The 20,575-nt window shown below is 40.3% G+C and overlaps 3 protein-coding genes across 10 annotated transcripts in view; 2 read left to right on the top strand and 1 right to left on the bottom strand.

The window, feature by feature from the left end:
• The first annotated feature begins 22 nt into the window (after positions 1-22).
• trim25 (tripartite motif containing 25) lies at positions 23-10,222 on the top strand. 5 transcript variants are annotated; one of them, XM_034530353.1, is made up of 14 exons: positions 23-284; positions 613-1,250; positions 1,965-2,060; positions 2,285-2,518; positions 3,666-3,834; positions 3,929-3,955; positions 4,258-4,323; positions 4,451-4,645; positions 4,860-4,880; positions 5,036-5,074; positions 5,191-5,250; positions 6,153-6,290; positions 6,589-6,648; positions 6,735-10,222. In XM_034530353.1, exons 2-14 carry the CDS (start codon positions 639-641, stop codon positions 7,283-7,285), a joined length of 2,268 nt encoding a protein of 755 aa, XP_034386244.1. In that variant the 5' UTR covers positions 23-284; positions 613-638; the 3' UTR covers positions 7,286-10,222. The 5 variants fall into 5 exon arrangements, with proteins under 5 accessions (XP_034386244.1, XP_034386253.1, XP_034386261.1 ...); XM_034530362.1 differs by lacking the exon at positions 3,929-3,955; XM_034530370.1 differs by lacking the exon at positions 5,036-5,074.
• A 2,064-nt stretch (positions 10,223-12,286) lies between these two features.
• Positions 12,287-17,878, top strand: LOC117740735 (E3 ubiquitin/ISG15 ligase TRIM25-like). 3 transcript variants are annotated; one of them, XM_034547311.1, is made up of 8 exons: positions 12,288-13,088; positions 13,771-13,866; positions 14,039-14,272; positions 14,947-15,115; positions 15,210-15,236; positions 15,386-15,442; positions 15,781-15,978; positions 17,224-17,878. In XM_034547311.1, the coding sequence occupies exons 1-8, from the start codon at positions 12,477-12,479 to the stop codon at positions 17,313-17,315; spliced, it is 1,485 nt and encodes a 494-aa protein (XP_034403202.1). In that variant the 5' UTR covers positions 12,288-12,476; the 3' UTR covers positions 17,316-17,878. The 3 variants fall into 3 exon arrangements, with proteins under 3 accessions (XP_034403279.1, XP_034403202.1, XP_034403369.1); XM_034547478.1 differs by lacking the exon at positions 17,224-17,878 and having other exon boundaries at positions 14,947-15,123; positions 15,781-15,898; XM_034547388.1 differs by lacking the exons at positions 15,386-15,442; positions 15,781-15,978; positions 17,224-17,878 and having other exon boundaries at positions 12,287-13,088; positions 14,947-15,123; positions 15,210-15,379.
• The window catches only part of dgke (diacylglycerol kinase, epsilon), a 10,747-nt gene continuing 7,762 nt past the window's right edge, over positions 17,591-20,575 (bottom strand). For both annotated transcript variants that reach the window (XM_034547197.1, XM_034547122.1), the window contains exon 12: positions 17,591-20,575. This exon is cut by the window's right edge and continues 869 nt beyond it. The gene's annotated coding sequence lies outside the window, so the exon portion shown is untranslated.

Below are 20,575 nucleotides of genomic sequence, written 5' to 3'. Positions count from 1 at the left end.
GGCACGCGTTCAGTACACGAAGCAACTCTGGGCATGCGCGAGTCAGTGTGATGACACACTAGTTTTTCAAACGCCCCGTTCTACTTGTAACAACGTTCTTTATTGTAACAAACTTGCCGGAGAGAGCGTTCTCAAAAGTATCCGTTCTAGGTTTTAGGAGCTAATACTCCGCGAGCGTGTGGACGAGAGGAGAGGAACATCTCCGTTTGAAGAAATTATCTGTGCAGGTATACGATAGCCAGGATCGGAGCAACACGTCAGAACTGTACACCTGAGGACTCAAGGTAGGCCCTACTGTGGGAGATTAACATATATGTGTATATAAATAAACAAACCCATTTTGTGTTTCAGAGTGTCCTGTTTATGTTTTTTCTGTTTTGATAGGTCATACGTAAATGTAAACTTGACTACCGAACTCGGCGTCGCGCTGAATGTCCAAATCTCGTTTTAAGAATGCCTGCATAACATTTTACACTGACATATTTAACTGTTATTTAGCTCACATACGTCAAACTAGAGGAAATTCATCGAGATTAAGAATAATTAGAAACAATAGCTCTTTACTTTCGTTTTCAATAACTAGACTAGTTAAGTTTCGTTTCTCCCCCGCAGTTTCCGCAATTCTCTGACGCTCCATCATGGCGGCGGTGGACGAGAGTCCGTTTTCTCTGATTAGTCTGGAGGATGAGCTGACCTGCAGCATCTGTCTGAGTCCCTTTGACTGCCCGGTGACCATCCCCTGCGGACACAACTTCTGCCAGGACTGCCTCCTCGCCACCTGGAAGGACTCCTACAGCTGTCCTCAGTGTCGGACCCACTTCGCCACCAAACCGGAGCTGAAGAAAAACACGGTCCTCAGCAGCGTCGTGCAGACCTTCAGCTTGAGGAGCAAGAGCAAGAGCAAGAGCAAGAGCGAAGCCACCCTGATAGCAGAGGAGAGCGAAGCCGAGAAGGAGGATGTCATACGTTGTGACACATGCATGGAAGCAGAAGCGTCGCAGACCTGCCTCACCTGCATGGCCTCTTTCTGCGAGGAGCACCTGCGGCCTCACCGGGAAAACCCCACCTTTAGGCTCCACCAGCTGAGTCAGCCCCTCGGCGACCTGTCGGAGCGGATCTGCCCGGACCACCACAAGCTGATGGAGCTTTTCTGCAGCCAACACAGCCGTCCTATCTGCAGCCTCTGCCTTCAGCAGGTGCACAAGGGCTGCTCCTTCATATCCCCCGAGGAGAAGAGGAACCTGACAGAGGTGTGTGTGTGTGTGTACTTTTACATCTATCGTTGTGAGGACCGATTGTGAGGTTTTAACCTTCAGACTATGTGGACTAACTAAGTTAGTACGTTATTGGCCGGTCCTCACCTATTTAAAAAGGTACATTTTGAGATATATGCTTGTTCGCTGGCTCTGTCCATATGGACAAGCTATAACCATTCAATTAGTGAGCATTGTGCTGACAGGCAGGTTTTTGACATTCGGAAATGGCTGTTTCTCCATGTTTTCAGTCTTTGTGCTAAGCTAAGTTAGCTACTGGCTTATGCTACATTAACTGTAATGTTACAGACATGAGAGGGATATCAATCGTCCCATCAAACTTTCTCTATAACAATCGTATAAGTTAACTATGAATGAACAATAAGAGGGAAATATATAACTTTGGTTTTAGGCATTCTAAACTATTGTGTGTGCGAGCGTGTGTGTCAGATGGATGCACCAATATCTGGCCAATACTTATTGAGCTTATTAATCACTGGACAACATTGGTAAAAGTCGGATATTTGACCAGTGAGGAGGAAAGCATAATATTGTGAGCATAATCGCCTTGTCCTTTTTTAAACTGAAGTTAGCACTTATAGTTATAATAATAATGTGTCTTTGAAAGACATGGCTCTGTGCAAAATGAATCCTGATTCTCTTAGAGCTGTGTGTCAAATAATTGAATGACTCTCTGTTCTCTGTTTGTAGTCCGACCTGAGGGGCAAATTGGATTTGCTGGACGGGAAGATAACGAAGAATGAGAATGTTATACGTCAAATGGGTGACATGCAGAACAACCTAAAGGTAACCATCAACATTTAACATGCTGTTTAATTTACATGTATGGCACAAATAGTGCCTTGAAAGAAGAAGAAGCTTGAATAACAAAATCAATTCAAGTTTATTTGTAGACCATACACACTGAGTTGTTGTATTGTCAGGTATTTCTGTTTTTTGTCTAAGCCCTGTGTTCCCCTGTCTTGTGACCTACCGATCTATTCATGGGTCTTCTCTTGATTGTTCCCAAGGACTCAGCGACCAACAGGAAGAAGGCTTTGGTAGCGGAGTATCAGCAGATCCAGGATATGTTAGCACGAGAGGAGCGTGAATCTCTGAATGCAGTGGACCGCGAGCTGGAGGGTGGTCAGACTAAACTCAAGGGTCTCGCAAAGAGGTTCACTGAGAACGTTAACAATATGAGCAAAGCCAAAGAAGAGATCCACAGTCTGCTGAGTCAGTCCCAAACTCTGGCCTTCCTACAGGTGAGACAACTGTGATCATCAATCCGCACACAATCTGGAAGCTGACTTTTATAGTTTTAAATGTAAGTGAAGCAAAAGCAGCCAAATATAAATCCATACAGCATGCTTTGTTAAAGGGTTAAAGGACATTTTTGGATTGTTTTCCAAGTAGAGTTGTATGAAGTACTTATCCATAGTAAATGTTTAACCGACAGTAGATGAAAACCGACTACTACGACTATTACTAGTAGGGGAGCAAAGCTATGGACTGCTGTTAGCAGGAACATTTAATTTACCACCTTAAAGTAAGAAAAAAAAATATCAATATCAGTTTGAGTGTTGATATTTATGATGTCTGACAGTTCATTCAAGTTAAAACTTGAAGTGACCAGATTCAATCGCTGAATCTTTCCCGACCCACTTCTACTCCGTTTGAGCCTTAGCATGGAAGGTCCAAACCAGATGGCGGGGAGTGAGAGTGGGTTATAAAACCCTCCCAACAGTGAGTCTGCCTCAATGCTGCCTCTCCTGACCACAAACCCCATTTTGTGTTCATCATGAAACGCGCTCTGTATAACTAATTTCACGCAACTACCTGTATAAGTATTTACTAAAACAAAATCAAACTAAAAGACATTTAAGGGTGCAATATAAAGGGACTGGGAGCATTCCTATTGCTTTTCCATGGCGACGGTTAGGCCAGCACCTCACGGCTAACCGCACAAACTATGGCAAACGTGCTGACAAAGCCAACAGTGTTTACGTCTGTTGGCTTTACTTCCCTATTGTTACATCACAAATAGTTGTTTGTTGCTAGATTAATGTTCTGAATATTGTATACTCCACCTTTTATTAAAGTTACTCTTCTCTGTTCATTTAATTGAGCTTGCTGTTGTGTTCATAGCCTCTTAAAGAACGGTGTTTCTTTCAGACGTGATTGTGACGTCAAACAGAGGTCAGTGGGTTGGTTTAGGGTCCAGGTTGAGATTTTGCCAATGACTGAAAAGAGAAACTGGAGTATGCTAGATGTGGTTGGTTTCAACCATCACACGTTAAATTTAATTCCAATTATATTTAAACTACACTACCTTATATCATGACCACAACAGAAATGAGCTTTATCTCTATGTTCCATCAAGAAAACAAAAATGTGTTTTTCTATTCTCAGGCTTCATTTGACCTGCCCCCAGCTGTGAACTTTGAGCCTTCCATCCCTCGAATCAGCCTGGACTCCAAGAATGTGACAGCAACACAGGCATTTTCTGCTCTCTTGAAGGAGTATCTGACAGAGATCCTTAAACAGCCTGTTAAGGCCAGACTCCTCTTACTTAAACCAGGTGAATGTGCAGATACATTTGTAGTGGGAGATTTTACATTTGGAAATGCATTATGAAATTATAATGAAGCCAATCATGTCCAATTGTGTTGCAGAATTTAAGACTGACATTGTTGCATCTGGTGAGTTTGTGTCGTGAGAGATACTGGAGATTAAATCAAATGTTGACTTTAGTAACGCTGTGTTTGGTGGTGGTGGGCTACTGGGACTGACTGGGGCAGCTGTGGCTCAGCAGGTTGATCGTGTTGTTCACTAATTGCAGGGTCGACGGGTCGATCTCTAGCTCCTCCTTTCGTTCATGCATTGAGCAAGAAACCAAAATATCTCCACATTGGGAGTATTGTAACTTACTTACTCAGTGTGAATGGGATGAGAGGCAAATTGTAAAAGTGCTATATTAATGCAGTCCATTTCCCATTCAAAGATGAAAAAGCAGTTCCTGGCTCAACACCTGCAAGTTCTGGAAGTACTGGATCTCATCCAGAATCTGGTATATTCATCTATACCTACAATAAAATATCTGCCCATGTGCATAATAAACATTCACACATGTGTTTTGATAAAATACCTTCATACATCTGATCAAATGTCTTCTTGCTTTACCTCCTCCGTTTCAGAAGTAACCAAGCCTCCAAAGCAGAAAAGACAGCCCAGGTCCCGCAGTTCAGGTCGTGTACCCATCCCATTACTTCAGCCATTTCGTAGGCCTTATATGGAGCCACCAGCAGGCTGGAATCCACATCAGCATCCACATGGCTCCTATATGGCTCCTCCATTTATGGATCCTTCATTTATGGGAGGACATAAGACAAGTGAGATATAAATATACAATCATACTCACAATGGGCTGACAGCAACACAGAGTGCACCAATGATTATATCACTTTTACTAAAACGTACGCCATCCGAATTGTTTCTAAGATGCTGGTGTAGGTACATTCATAAGTGGGACATTTTACAGTTGAAGATGAGTTGAGTTGCATTGAGAAAGTATAGTAAAGCCAATTATGTCCAATTTTATTGCAGATATAAACACTGGCATACTTGGTGAGTTGGCTCATGGTGGAATCCTAAAAGAAAATTCACTTGATCTTAAAATATTCCTCAAATTGATGCTGCATTGTGTAGTGGTTGGGGTAAATGTTTTAAGTCATTACAAAATGTAATTAATTAAATATAATACACCTGTGACATGTTCTCAGGAGCGTATAAAGAGGTTCTACCTGTTAGCTGGTCTTCTGGTATGTTCACCTGTCCAACATAAATGCTTTATATGAGAAAAAAAACACTGAAATGCATTTTATTAGACAGGACTGTTAAAAGATGCCTTTCTTTTGCCCATTTTTTTAAATCTCAGAGCCACCATGGACAGGTCCAGGTCCCCAACCCAAATCGGGCCCAAAGAAGAAACCTCAACGTAAGTAAATGTATTTATTATAAGACTAATTGGGAACTGTCATGACCGAACAAAGACTAGAACCCATACGCACGACTCAAGGCAAAGTAACAACAAAAAATTTAATTAACTGGAACAAACAAACAGAAAATCTACATGAACAAAGTAACAAAATATCATAACCTGGTGACTGGTGAATTTCATGGAAATGGCTGGTTCTCTGGCACAAAAGACAAAACGAACAGGCACGGGACAAAGGGAGACGCAGACAATATATACACAGGGTGAGGGCACAGGTGGAAACAATCAGGAGCGAGGCAGCCAATCAGACCAGAGGAGAAACACACAGGGGAAGGAACAAGTTGCCTGAAACAAGAGGAGAGTTGACTTTCACAATAAAACAGGAAATCACAAGACAACATGGACACAAGACACGAAACTGATTAATTTAACATCACAGTTTCCTGGACATGACAGGAATACTCAGTTGCCAGTTTATTAGGTACGTCTAGCGGAAACTAATGCATTCTCATTAGAGAAGGGACTTATCCAATATTGGTATCAGGGGTTGCACTATATACACACGTTAAAGAAATTGCGTCACCAAAACATCAATCTTTCAAACATAATGTCCGCATATACACACACACACACACACACACAGATAGGCAACGGATAGAAACAGAGGGAGAGAAAAACTCACAAGCGTCAGTTGCCGCTCACCCTTCATTCGGTCAGTCAGTAAGAGAAACAGATCTCAGTCGGGGTATACAGCTGCTAGAAAAGTTGTGTTTTTTTCTGTCGAGGCAGGTTGTGTCAGAGTAAAACACCCTTTTTAATGAATGCATGTTGATTGCACTTAACAGTGTCAAAATGAGCACTGAAGCTACATAACAAAGGTACTATGTTTTTTTTCTTATCAGAACCAAAACCTCCCCAAGCCACAGAAGACCACATGGGGAAAGGGAATCTTGACCATTCAATGGAGAACCTGATCGATTTCGGTGGGAAAGACAAATCCAAAGGCTGTACTCCTGCAGCTAAATCCAAAGAGACAGCAGGTAGACACCATCCATTAAATAGAGTAATCTACCAATTTAGTATTGCTACATTGTCGGACACATGTTAAAGAGTTTTAAAAATATATATATATATATATATGTACTTGGCACTGACTCAAGTAACATCACTTGAGGCAATGTATCAGCCTTTATGCAGCTCCCTCTGGAGCCACAAAAACCTTTATAAAAAATGTTTTGACACATGCTGAACACAGTAATGTATAAACTCTGCGTTTTTAAAGCTTTTAGTCGTTATCCCCGAGCCTGATGAGAATTTTGTTTTTGTCTTCTGTTGTAGAAACAACGGACATTCCCCCAAACATAACATCAGCTATACCAAGAACCGAACTTCTGAAATGTAAGTGTAAGAGTGCAGCAGGTGTCCTCCTCTCTTAGTAGCAACGTTTCTGTTATTTGAATGTTTTTTTCTTCTGTCCCTTCCAGATAGTACGATACTCACTTTGGATCCAAAGACGGCCCACAAACGCATTGCACTGACAGAGAACTTCACTAAGGCATCTGTGTCAGATGAACAGACCAACTACCCCGACTGCCCTGAACGCTTCGCCGTCTGCTCCCAGGTGCTGGCCTCCAAGGGATTCTCTAGAGGACGCCACTACTGGGAAGTCAAACTGAGCAGCAACAACTTCATTGGCATCGGCTTGGCTTACAGCAGCATTGACCGCAAAGGTCCCACCAGTCGACTGGGCCGCAATGGCCAGTCCTGGTGTGTCGAGTGGTTCAACGTCAAGCTGTCAGCTTGGTATAACAGCAGTGAGACTGTGCTAGTCAATCCCAATCCAAAGCGCATTGGTGTGCTGTTGGATTGTGAGGTGGGTACTGCTACGTTCTATAACGTGGCAGACAGGGCATATCCCTTCCACTCCTTTGTGTTCCCCTTTGCTGAAGCTGTGTATCCAGCTTTCTGGATTTTCTCAAGTGGCTCGTCTGCTTCTTTGTGCAAGCTGCAGCCATCAGGAGCAGATGCAAATTGATGGCATGTGCAGGCACATACATATACACAGTCAGCCCTATGCTGTCAAAACATTCATTATTAACCCAGTCTTTATTTTTCATAGCAAGAGACTGGCCGCCCCTAGCACAGTTGCAACTAAATCGCAATTAGTGATGTTGGAAAGGGTCTGGTCAAATAATTATAATCCCCACTATTGATTACTGCTCAGTGTCATTCTGTTAGCTCTGCTTCAAACCAAGATAATGAAGGTTATTCTGCCCAGTCTGTCATAGCTACTGTAACTCCTTAGTGGTTGTCCTTAGCTATGATGCTGAATTTGTAGTTATATGACCCAAAAACACAGGAAAAGCAATATACCTCATGTTTTACAGTCTATAAACTGCATGTTAAGGGATTAGGATGCACTTCCGTGTCCCAATTACTTCATAATAAGTAATTAAAGACAAGATAAAAATGTCTTTTTGAAGCTATATTATAATGTATACTACATGCGGACGTAATACAGGCATAATTCTGTGTTTAATGGCAAACGATGGGCAAGATCAAATATCTTCCCATTTTCATTATTTTTCATTTCAATAAACGTAATTGAAACTGGTCCAAAAATAAAAGAGCAAGTAATGAAGGCAGGTGTGCTGTCAGTAACCTTCAGCCAGTTGCCTTGATGGGATGAAGCCGGGAGGAGTGGTAGCTGGGTTTTCTTGTGTTGGTCTGAATTGTAGGCGGTTCAATCTACTTCCTCCTCTACTGGGATTATAACAGTGCACAGTAACGCACACTGTGCATGTACAGTATGTGTGTGCTAGTATTGTGAATGTGACTGGATAAAGAAGTGAATTAATGACGTCACTCTCCAGCATATGTCAGTGCAGCGATTTCATATTAATTCTGCATGTTTGTTGATTGTTTTGGAGTATACTGAAGCGTTGCTCCTAAAGGTTTAGGGCTGGGTGATGTGGTGAAATTGTTATCACAATTGTTTAGATACCAAACAATACTTAACTAACCATGTTAACATGGGTTGCAACTTCCTAGAAGCCTGCCATGAGTGACTAGAAACAGATTTGTTTCTGTGATATGATTGGCTATGCAGGGTACCCATAGAAATAGAATAGGAGTGCAACAGACATTTAACTGTTTTTTGTGGTCATTAAACAAATTTAGTACATTAGTACATTGTTAGTACAAAACCATAGCTAGCATAGCTAGTTAGCTGGTTTTGTGGTGGAATTTGTGGTTTTACTTTAATGCTACACTGGTTACAGAAAATGAGCCAAACAAAGTTGGCACTCTGGTGATGGCAATGTGCTACGCTGTTACAAGAGTGTGTGGACGAAGCATTAAGATGTTAAATCAAGCTCATTTACTCTGGCTCTTGTAACGTTACAGCTCATTTTAGTTGTTACTGCAAAACCTCACTTCAGTACCATAAGTCGTTTTAGTTTACGGAAGAAAGACCACTGCAACAGTCACGATGGCAACGGTACACAAAAAGTGCATCTCCAAGTTGGTTTGGTGGGAAGTATCCATTCTACTTCTAGTGTAGCCGACAGGACAAAGTACTGAAACTTTGTCAAGATAAGCACATATATCGTTCGCATCAACTATTCCTATATTGTCACTTCCTCAACTCTTTGACTGGTTTGGCTGATGAGAAGTCATATAGACTGTTTTCTTCAAGTCCAGGTGGTCTCTTTTTTTTCTTTTAGAATATTTCTTTGGTATTTTGCCTTTTTATCGGTGGAGTTTATGCCAGCAAATAAGTGGAGAAGATGGATAACCTGCAGAAAATGGTCCTTGGCCAAATATGAACCCGGGACGTGATGCTTGCAGGGTGTGCCCCATATAAATAATATGTAACACAATTTTACATCTTTGATGGGCATATTAAACTAACAAGCCATCAGACTGCTCTGTTGGGTTTTCTTAAAGTGGTGGAAGGGTAGTTAGATATACAGATTCACGTTGATAATTTGTTGGATGATACAAAGTTGACCCCCGGCCTGTAAGATGACGTTCCACCACAATCATGCTCATCTTGTAGCTGCTAAAAGGTGTGAAACGACAAACTGTTTAGGCGTCAAGCAGTAGAGATCTGTCGACACAACAGTCAGTATGTTAAGAGTGATGTTTTTATATCTTTGTTCCACTAACTTCACTGCATTGAAGGTGGTCAGACAACACTGTTGTCCAGAAGGACTTTACTGATATCCTTGTAAAGGTTCAGACATGTTGACCGCTGCATTAATCAGTTTAATGTTGGTTAAGTTTAAAGATCTCTGCAAGGCATTTCAGGCAAAAGTACAGACCTTTATTCTTAGGTTACATGAGAATATTTGGGTATGGTACATCCCTGCATCACTGACTGAACCTGTATAGTGGAATCTGCTGTTTTCACTATTTATCAACACATTAGAACAGTGTGCTTTGGGACACGTATCTTAGTGAAACTATCAAAAGATTTCCACTATCACAAAGAGTGTTGACACCGGTTTGCTCCTACCAACGACCTTAAATAGCATCACAAGCCCACTGCTCCTTAATAACTAAGGATGGGTCAAATGCAGAAGAAGAATTTCCCCACAGGGATAAATAAAAGTGTAAATGTCTTTGTTCTTTCTCTCAAGTGTATCTATGCTTAGCAGAGTAAAGCAGTTCAAGTTTATTTCATGAAACATATGACTTAATTGCTTGTGCCTTCTATTTTTAGAGCGTAATATGATGACACAGACTCCAGTGGCTTGCAGATCAATATGTATGTTTGCTGATCCTTAACTGAAATAAAGTTCCTTGTTCTTTGCATCTACTATTTTCAAGTGTACCAATACATTGGATTTGACCCAAACTGCATGCTGTAAAAAGTTCACTCAAACTTACTTTTGTGTAATAATGTATGTGTGGTGGTTGTACCCAACACTGTTGTTAAGTTAATTTGTATTAAACCAATTAAAAGATGTTTCTCGCTTATTTTTTCTTTATCGGATGCCAAAAGGGATTTAAGTAGCAGTCCAACAGTTTTATGAAATTCCCTCTTTAATATCATCTGTCCAGTGCCGTAACGGAAACACATGAGGCCCCCCTGCAGAATAACCCTGAGAGGGCCCCCCCTCCCCCCCATATGTAAGGGATAATGTATTGTCCGGCGGTCATTATCCAAAGATAAACGAACAGGACCCAAGCTTTTCTTTTGAGGGAAATTTATTCAATCAGAAAAAACAGCTCAAAGAGAACAAATGTATTCCAACAGAAACAAAACATATGCTAGGGCCTATCAAACAGCTCAAATAGAACATGTGTTACAACAACATAACAAATATGCCTACATATAGTCGATACACCGGTAGGCTACTTTCTACAGGTTTGCATTTGAATACACATGTACTCGTCTTTTAGCAAATGTGGGTGCAAAGTCTTTAACCACGCTCTTTACATCTAAACTGCGCGCACGTTTATTCTCTATGCTAAGGATGGCCACACCTGACAGCCTCTCTTGTGACATGGAGCTTCTGAGATATGTTTTGATCAGTTTTAGCTTGGAAAATGACCTTTCTTACTTAACGGTTACTTTTATTATTTTGTACAGAGCCGTTGTCTTCTCAAAAGGGTTGCAGTGTTGTACAACGTGAAATGAAGTTAAACAACGATGTGGTTGTGGAGATAATTAAGGAAACGTGTCCGATAATGGGCGCAGGGGGTATAGTGAGAGCATAGGTTTAATAAGGTTAATGTATTTTCAAGCAGTACAGCTGTCAAAGTATAACGTTAGCTACGTGGTAATGTTAGCTATAGCAAACAGTACAATACCTGTCTCTTCTGGCAGATGAGTGCATCCTTCACCAGCTGGTCGAAAAAGACTTCTAATTTTGGGAAGTTTGGCATTTAATTCAGAAATGTTCTGTTTTGAATGCCGCTTTTGGGCACCACTTTTAAATGCGCGTTTCATTTTTCCTCAAGAGAAATTTCCTCGCAGTTCTCCCAGAATACACCGCGGCCCAACAATAACACCAGTCCGCGTAGCAGGAGACCCTAGTAGTTGCCTGTTACGATTGCCTTTACAACTATTATTTAAAACGTATAAAGCCAGTTTAAAATATTTTTTTTATTGTGTAGCTTTATATGAGAGAGACAACTTTGAGGGATATCTTAATGTTATTACGTAATGTAATATTATTTATTTATTACATTATTCGGCCCAGATTCGGCAGCCGATAAACCGGTTGCCATGTCTCAGACAGAATCTGCCCATGTCCGTAACAGCTACACCTGGGCCAGACATGGCAACAGTGAAATGTGCCAAAGGTGGCTCACATTTGGCCGAGTCAGCCGACACTTAGCCGCAATACGGCCGAGTGCGCTGGCTAGTGTTGGATTGAAAAAAAAATTGCCATGCGAGGGCGAGGGCTGCGGGGGTGATCTCTACGGGCCTGCATCTGTCTCATGTCAACATCCATATCAACCACCATCTCTGTGTCTCATTCAGATCTGTGTCCAGAACAAAGCCAAAACCTCAGAAATTTCCTTGAAGAAATTTTAATTTCCCTCCTGGGGTCACAATTCTCTAGTATTTCGCCCTTTTTCTTTTCACAGACTGTTTCTGGTACTGCACAGATACAAGCTCTGTCTCAGAAAAGTTGAGAAGCAGAAGAGAGCTGCTTGCGACACAACGCTGTGCTTGCAGCTATACACAGAAATATAGACATATACACACACATATACAGTATATGTATATACAGTCAGGGCCATAAGTATTTGGACTGTGACACTTCTTATTTCACTCAGATTTGAAATGACGCAGTCAATATGTGTTTGAAGTGTAGACTTTCAGCTTTAATTCAATGGATATAACAACACTGGCGTTAATCGTTTTCGAACTACAACCATTTTTACACAGTCCCCCGCGCATTTTCACATTTCGTTATTTCATGACAAATAAATTCACATATATCCACATTTGTTGGCGGATGTGATTCATCATTAGAGAGAGAGGGAGAGGGAGAGAGAGAGAGAGCGATAATTTGTTTATTCAGAAGTCATGAGTTGTCAGAGATAACGCACTGTTATTGCCTGACTTAATGCCAGTGAACTGGAGTGAGCTGCATCCACGTTAAACTGCCAAGTTTAGTTTTGTTTCCTCCCCCAGCCTCATCCGGTCATGGCCGAGTTAGTTTCGTTTCTCCCCCGCAGTTTCCGCATTTCTCTGACGCTCCATCATGGCGGCGGTGGACGAGAGTCCGTTTTCTCTGATTAGTCTGGAGGATGAGCTGACCTGCAGCATCTGTCTGAGTCCCTTTGACTGCCCGGTGACCATCCCCTGCGGACACAACTTCTGCCAGGACTGCCTCCTCGCCACCTGGAAGGACTCCTACAGCTGTCCTCAGTGTCGGACCCACTTCGCCACCAAACCGGAGCTGAAGAAAAACACGGTCCTCAGCAGCGTCGTGCAGACCTTCAGCTTGAGGAGCAAGAGCAAGAGCAAGAGCAAGAGCGAAGCCACCCTGATAGCAGAGGAGAGCGAAGCCGAGAAGGAGGATGTCATACGTTGTGACACATGCATGGAAGCAGAAGCGTCGCAGACCTGCCTCACCTGCATGGCCTCTTTCTGCGAGGAGCACCTGCGGCCTCACCGGGAAAACCCCACCTTTAGGCTCCACCAGCTGAGTCAGCCCCTCGGCGACCTGTCGGAGCGGATCTGCCCGGACCACCACAAGCTGATGGAGCTTTTCTGCAGCCAACACAGCCGTCCTATCTGCAGCCTCTGCCTTCAGCAGGTGCACAAGGGCTGCTCCTTCATATCCCCCGAGGAGAAGAGGAACCTGACAGAGGTGTGTGTGTGTGTGTGTACTTTTACATCTATCGTTGTGAGGACCGATTGTGAGGTTTTAACCTTCAGACTATGTGGACTAACTAAGTTAGTACGTTATTGGCCGGTCCTCACCTATTTAAAAAGGTACATTTTGAGATATATGCTTGTTCGCTGGCTCTGTCCATATGGACAAGCTATAACCATTCAATTAGTGAGCATTGTGCTGACAGGCAGGTTTTTGACATTCGGACATGGCTGTTTCTCCATGTTTTCAGTCTTTGTGCTAAGCTAAGTTAGCTACTGGCTTATGCTACATTAACTGTAATGTTACAGACATGAGAGGGATATCAATCGTCCCTTCAAACTCTCTCTATAACAAACTTATAAGTTAACTTATAAATGGACAATAAGAGAGAAATATATAACTACGGTTTTAGGCATTCAAAACTATTGCAGTAGGATGTTGTAATAAATGAACTTTAGCATCATAAAAACATGTCACCCTGAACTTTAGCATCATAAAAACATGTCACCCTGCCGTAAAAAAGAAGAAGCTACAGAAATAAAGAAGATGCTGTTTATGCATTGGAAAAAGAATTGCTTGCATTGTGCCCTTCATTGAGGCTGTAGCGAGCAGGTTTGTATCAAACATAACACAATTCTCTGTGTACTGAAGCTATGTTCCATATCGGTCTTTGTAGCTTGACTTGAAAGACAAGCTGCGTTTGCTGGATGGGAAAATTGAAAAGACTGAGACTGCTGTGTTTCAAATAAATGACACGCAAAGCAAGCTAAAGGTAATTTTCATCTACTACATTTCCTGTTTTTCACAAAAATATGAAACAAATCAATTAATTATTAATTTACGAAAGGAAACGTGATGGCAATAACATCATGTCAGTTTGTCAATTTACTTAGGCTATTTATTCATGTATTTATTAATGGCTCCTCTCGTGGTCCTTTTTCTAGGACGCAGCAACCAAAAGGAAGACAGCATTGACAACTGTGTATCAACAGATTCGGGATATGTTGGACCAAGAACAATGTCAGGCCCAGCTTGACGTGGACCACGAGCTGGACATTTGCCAGATGAAACTTCAGGACCACAACCAGAAGTTGGCTGACAATACTGTCAAAATGACAAAAGCCAAAGAACAAATCTACAGCCTGCTGAGTCAATCCCAAACCTTGGCTTTTCTCCAGGTGGGATGAACATTGAACACAGGAAAATGAAGGAGGGTAGAGAAAAGAGAGGGAAATGTAGGTTCAGCCTCAAGCCAAATGAGACAGAATAGACTGTGCAGAATGAGAAATGACAATTAAAATGGGAAACTGGTTTCATGTCATATACACTTGGAATATTGCCAACACAATTTGTATTAAAGTATGTTTAATACAAATATGTTGAATTTTCACTAGAGCTGCAGACATTTGTAGATTAGAAAATGAATAGGCAAATACTGATTTTATTATTTCTATTTTATTGGTAAATCATTTTAGTATTTTGAAGGAAAAAACAAAAGCTGGTTTCAGCTTCTCATATATTTGATGATTTTCTCAATGATATATTATAATTAATCAAATATATTTGGGTTTTGGATTGTTAAAAAAGTATTTGAATACGTCAGTCTGGGCTGTTGGATGTTATTACAGGTATTTTCACTATTTTCTGAAATTCACAATTGTTGAGAAAATTATATATTGATTAATGGATAAAGGAAATAATCATTAATTGCAGCTCTAATTTTATCATTTGACTTTGGCCCCAGATGTACTATCAAAATAAGGATAGACAATGGATGTTGCTACACCCATTTGCACCTAGTTATGCCATGTCTTGCAGACACATGTAATTAATAAGTATTTTTTCCTTACAGACTTCATTTGACTTCAATGCTACAAAGTTTAAAGACGCTTCTCCCCCTCGAATCAACCTGGACTCCAAGAATGTGACAGCAACACAGGCCTTTTCTGCTCTCCTGAAGGAGTATCTGACAGAGATCCTTAAACAGCCTGTTGAGGCCAGATTATTCATACTTAAACCAGGTGAATGTGTAGGTACATTTTTAGTGGGAGATTTTACATTGGGAAATGTTTTGTGAAATTATAATGAAGCCAATTATGTCCAATTGTGTTGCAGAACTTAACCCTGGCTTTGTTGCATCTGGTGAGTTTGTGCCGTGAGAGATACTGGAAATTAAACCAAATGTTAACTTTATTAACGCTGTGTTTGGTGGTGGTGGGCTACTAGAGATATAAAATGATGTGCCTTATGTACCTAAGATGTTCTAATTGTCGTCCATTTCCCATTCATAGACAAAAAAGCAGTTCCTGTCTTAACACCTGCAAGTACTGGATCTCAACCTGAATCCGGTATATTAATCTCTATGAATGTTTTTATCTAAATACAGTAGTACCTACGGAAGTGAACATGTGCCTATCATAAAATATCTCTCCATGTGTATGATAACAATTCAGACACAGGTCTGCACAGCCTTGAAGCCTTGAACAGAAACAAATTATAAATCTGTGGATTTTTGTTTGTCAATATGTACATGTAGTGTCCTTCCCAAAGTTTTGAGAGATGTATAACGGTACTTCTTGCAAATGTGTGCTTTGATAGGGCTAACAAATATTTCTTTTAAATAAAAAACAATTTGACGAGAATTTTTTAACACTATCCTCTCCTCTCACTTTCTCTGTTTCAAAAGTAACTAAGCCTCCACAGCAGAGAAGACAGCCCAGGTCGCACAGTACAGGTCGTCCACTCATCCAGTTATTCCAGCCAGTTCCTGGACCAATTTATCCTTTTATGGGGTCACAAGCAGGCTGGAATCCACCTCAGTTTGTGCAAGGCCAGCCACCAGGCTATTATCCGGGTCCACCATTTATGGCAGGACAAAAGACAAGTAAGGCATAAAACACACACACACACACAATATTAAATTGTTATATTGATCTCAACAGTCGGATTCAAAAAGACTGCAGCAGGCAGACAGAGATGTGACCCTGGGACACTGAGATTGTATCACTTTTCTTCTTAAAACATGCCATCAGAATAATTTAAAAGATAAATACTACACCATGATTGTATGAATTAGTGTCAGGTATAAATAGCTACCCTTTCAGCGTCCTCTTAAGTCAAGTCAGTTAATGTAGCGCACTTATTAAAGGATCCAGTATACTTTTAATGAACCGAGTTCTAACATAAAAAATAACTCTTAAATGCCTGTGCCAGAGATTCATCAAAAATTACAACAGAACCATAAGAAAAGATAAGAGTACAAATACATACATATTTATACACACCTACACACAAATATACTTATATATATTATCTAAAGACAGGGTGAAAAGGATCTCACTGTCTTCCCTGACATTCTTTCATAATTGTTTGAATTGGGCGTTGATTAGTTTTTATTCAAAAGGCATCAGTCATCAGTATTTACTATGAAGGTGGTGGCCCAGTGATTATGTAACATAACAATGAATGCCTGGACAGTGGACTGCTGGTAGATACTGTAATACAAAGTAATTATATCTGGCTACCATTTAATTGTTATGCACATTTGTGAAGTTTAATCTACCAGATTGTTTTTATAGAATGTGCATATGCAGGCATGAGGCCTCCACGTAGCAATTTTGCATGTTGCGATGATGCACATACATGAACCAAAATAAGAGGTGCTACTAAGATCTACCATCTTACACTTGAGATTTATTATAAAAATTTAAACTGAAGGTGCAAAATATTAACTTGATAGACTGGGTGTGCAATGCTTGAGAACCGGACCTGCGTGTGTGTGACTCTATGTCAATGTTCCACCCTTTGTGACGGCCCTGCCAGTAATTACCATGTGTTAGTACAGTTAAGTTAGCCGTGACAAGGTTCTCAGGGAATTTTGTTATTCATAAATACAACAGCTTATAGCCCTTTTATAGATCCGCAAAACCTGAATTCCCTGTGTACTAAAATGTTAGCAAACTGAAGGCTTTTGGTGAGTTGCATTTGAAATTGTAGCTTCGACAGCAACCTCTGAAAACATTTAGTTTATGTAAAAGCGACAAGTTCAGGTGTTGTATCAGTTTGGCAAGTGGCACGACACAATATGGGCGAACTACAAAATTAACCTTTTTGTATATTTTCCTTTCAGATCAGGCCAGAAGGCACCCTAATGCTTCAGGCAGAAATATGCCAAGTACCAAAGGATTTGACTCCAATCAATTCTACAATCCCAGAAGATAAAACCAACTAGACACCATCCATAGCCTAATAAAAATAACTGACACTACTTTATGTCTTAAACATCATAGAGACACATACACAAAACCAGTTGTTGGTGCTTATTTGCATTGCTTTATACAATAGGCACTGCGGATATGCAGTTCCTTTGAAATAAACATGTTATTCTACCCAACAGGAGCATAATGTATGGCTGCTGTTATCTCTAAATAGGGATACCCCCCTCACATTCTAAAGAGATATATAATGTCATAATTAAAACACAGACATGTTGCTTATTTATTTCTGAAAATATTTATGGTAATGTCTTCAAATTCAAAAGATTGCTTCATTACATTCAATTCAATCAAAATCTGTTTTTGTCACCTGTAGTAACAATTTCACTTTACTAGCATTTTTTGTAAACTGCTATGATTTACTTGTTACCAATAAAAGCTTATTCTCTTACTTTGTATTCTCATTCCTGTCTAGCAGAGGCCACATAAGGACCATATCGTGGTCAAAGTAAAATGTATTGTGTTTCTGCACATTCGTATCAGCATTTTGGGTTCTCTTAACTCTACAGATATTTGACTGCAAAAAAGTAAGCATATTCAAATATATATTAACTAATATTTAAAAGCATTTTTGTACACACAACAGTGACATTTTCCTTGAGAAACTGAGTCTATATAAATAGTTCAGTATCTGCCAAGATTTAACAAATAATAATAAACTAACATGATTGAAGGGAAACATTCAAAACAACCAATAACATCACAGTCATGTTGCTCCACCCACAACAAGAAAACAAGAAAAGGTCTTTAGCCACGCAAGCAAACTTCTGTAGGCGTAATCATCAATACAACAGGAAACACATTTGTTGGATGGTTTAAAATGGAGAGACCACTTTGTTATTGCTAGAGTGGCACAAGAAAAGAAAAAAAGCATTGTTACGTAAATCAAAAGGGTTATCCTTCGATCAACTTATCAGGCTCAGCTCTACGTTGTCAACTCAGATGAAAGCGGCGTAATCAGGTTTTTAACTCCACAACAAGCTGAATATCCCGCTTGCATATTATGGCTTAACAAAGTTGCAATGCTAAATATATTAGCCAACAAAAGCAGACACAGAGCAATACAAGCATTCATTTGTAGTCATGTTTCTGGCAAACTCACAACTGTAAGTACAATATTCACTCTTTGTAGCTCTGTTTTGGTCTGTAGCAGGGGTCCGCCATCTGAGACACACTTGGCACGCGGTAGTTTAACCAATGGTATACGAGCAACAACTGAGCGAGAGAGTTTTGGGGAAATGTTAAAGTTTAATCGTCTGCATTCGGCGTAAACCTGCCCTGGTCTGCCTCTGATCGGCTAGTACTCATTGCCTTCTTCGCAGAATGCAGGTGAGAAAAAAAATACTGCAATTAAAGATTTGAGCAAGCCATCTCAGATTTGAAAGTTTCCATAAGGACAGCAGGCTTCTTGTACAGTGCTCATATTTATGTGTGTTACCCTTTATTCTACCATTGCAACACTTTGTAAATGAGGTAATGACATTGAAAGCAATATGCTGAAATTGAAACTTTAAAAGGAGACAATTATTTATGTGACCAAAACAGGGAACCCATAAAAATAAAACTAGAAATGGAAAGATGCTAAAGCACCCTGTAAATCAAAGGGGAACTGTGGCATTGGTGATTCTAGTCTCTTTACATTACACATAGTAATTATATTCATTGTTAATATAAAAATATTGAGTAGTGAAACCTGTTTTGCAATCAACACCTGTATTTAGGTCCAACTCTGACTTGAGCGGGAGGCTAGCATGCTAGCATGTGCTGTCATGAATATAGTAAGGATGTATTTATGATATTTAGGATGTTAGTATGCTATCTAGCATTAGTCTCAAACTACAGCTGAGGTTGAGAGAAATTCAGTCAGTAATTTACATCAAAGAGTTTCATGTCAAGTACTACAATATTTGACAAGCCCAATTTTGACCGGTTGGTGGTGTATATACACTCAGGATCAACAAAATCATTAGGATTCAATTTCAGGCATCCATCAATATTTGGACCAAATTGCGGCACAATTCAAACAGTTGTCAAGGTATTTCGCTCTGAAAACAGTGAACTAAAGCATGCTGCTAGCATGGCTGAAAACCCTCACAATAAACCCGTTACATTTAAGCTATTTCAGTGCAACACAACACACAACTCTGGTAAACATGGATAAGTAGGTAAAAGGTTGAACCGGTGTCCTTGAGCAAGAAGACATTCACGCAACAAATAAGAGGGTGATGAAACCACAAGGCTTGGTTACCTGCCACGGAGGTGCATATTCAAAAAGCATAGGCAACCTGGGCTAAGAACTGATCCCTGTTCAGCCTTATGTGCAGCAAGTTGGCTCCAGGTTCATAAGAAAGCATAAACTAACATACGACAGGCTTTTCTGATATGGCTTTGAGCAACAGGCAACCATAAACAGGACCACCAAGTGGTAACATTAATTTCTTTACAAGATTTCGACTGACAAACACAAATGACCTCTTGCCTACATTACGTAGAGAACAGGAAAGATGCAAGTCAACTGAACACTACACAGAGAAGTAAATGCGAGTGACTGATGGTATTCATTTGAAAACTGAAGACAATCTACTTGACCGGTCTGCAGATAATACTGTCTTTAGTCTGTCACCTTGTGATGACTATTTGGTAAACAACAAAGTATGAAATGCAAGAGGATTACATGAATAACGTAAAACAACAACATGGGACAGCTTAATCTCATCAGCAGTTATCACTATCGGCAACAACATCAAGTGTCGGCATTATGGTTTCATGTATATATATATATATATATATATATATAACCTACATCCTACGCAGTGTAAGGTATTTATCAGTATAAGTGCTAAAACAGTGCAACACAAAACATGTAAACGGGGAGAAAAATGTAAAGAAAAGGAAAACACTAAAACGGTTTTACAAGTTGGCAAAATCAAAGTTACTCGACAGTACTTTCAAAATAAAGTCAGGTTGTTTCCTGTAGCTCTTACAGGAAAATATAGTTATAAGACTGTATCTTAGTACAATCTAGCAGTTTGGTGAGCTACTTAAGACAGGGCACCATGAAGTGAGCAAACCAACATGTCCAGTGATTACCAACACTGCAGTTGTAACAGAGCCCTTGATCCATTGATTCAGAGACCTTTAGGCTTTCACACACATTTCAAAGTATTATAAAATCAATGCTGTGATGAGCCTGAAGGGGAAATCTAA

Source organism: Cyclopterus lumpus, chromosome 1, assembly GCF_009769545.1.
Source record: "Cyclopterus lumpus isolate fCycLum1 chromosome 1, fCycLum1.pri, whole genome shotgun sequence".
NCBI classification, from domain to species: domain Eukaryota; kingdom Metazoa; phylum Chordata; class Actinopteri; order Perciformes; family Cyclopteridae; genus Cyclopterus; species Cyclopterus lumpus.
This window is presented reverse-complemented; position numbering and strand designations above follow the sequence as displayed.

What these genes read in the sequence shown, in the direction of transcription:
- trim25 (XM_034530353.1), top strand. Translation starts at nt 639, where the DNA reads ATGGCGGCGGTGGACGAGAGTCCGTTTTCTCTGATTAGTCTGGAGGAT. An exon ending in ACATGCAGAACAACCTAAAG is followed by an intron (nt 2,061 to 2,284) that starts GTAACCATCAAC and finishes ATTGTTCCCAAG; the next exon opens with GACTCAGCGACCAACAGGAA. An exon ending in TATAAACACTGGCATACTTG is followed by an intron (nt 4,881 to 5,035) that starts GTGAGTTGGCTC and finishes ACATGTTCTCAG; the next exon opens with GAGCGTATAAAGAGGTTCTA.
- LOC117740735 (XM_034547311.1), top strand. Translation starts at nt 12,477, where the DNA reads ATGGCGGCGGTGGACGAGAGTCCGTTTTCTCTGATTAGTCTGGAGGAT. An exon ending in ACACGCAAAGCAAGCTAAAG is followed by an intron (nt 13,867 to 14,038) that starts GTAATTTTCATC and finishes TCCTTTTTCTAG; the next exon opens with GACGCAGCAACCAAAAGGAA. An exon ending in AAACCTTGGCTTTTCTCCAG is followed by an intron (nt 14,273 to 14,946) that starts GTGGGATGAACA and finishes TTTTCCTTACAG; the next exon opens with ACTTCATTTGACTTCAATGC.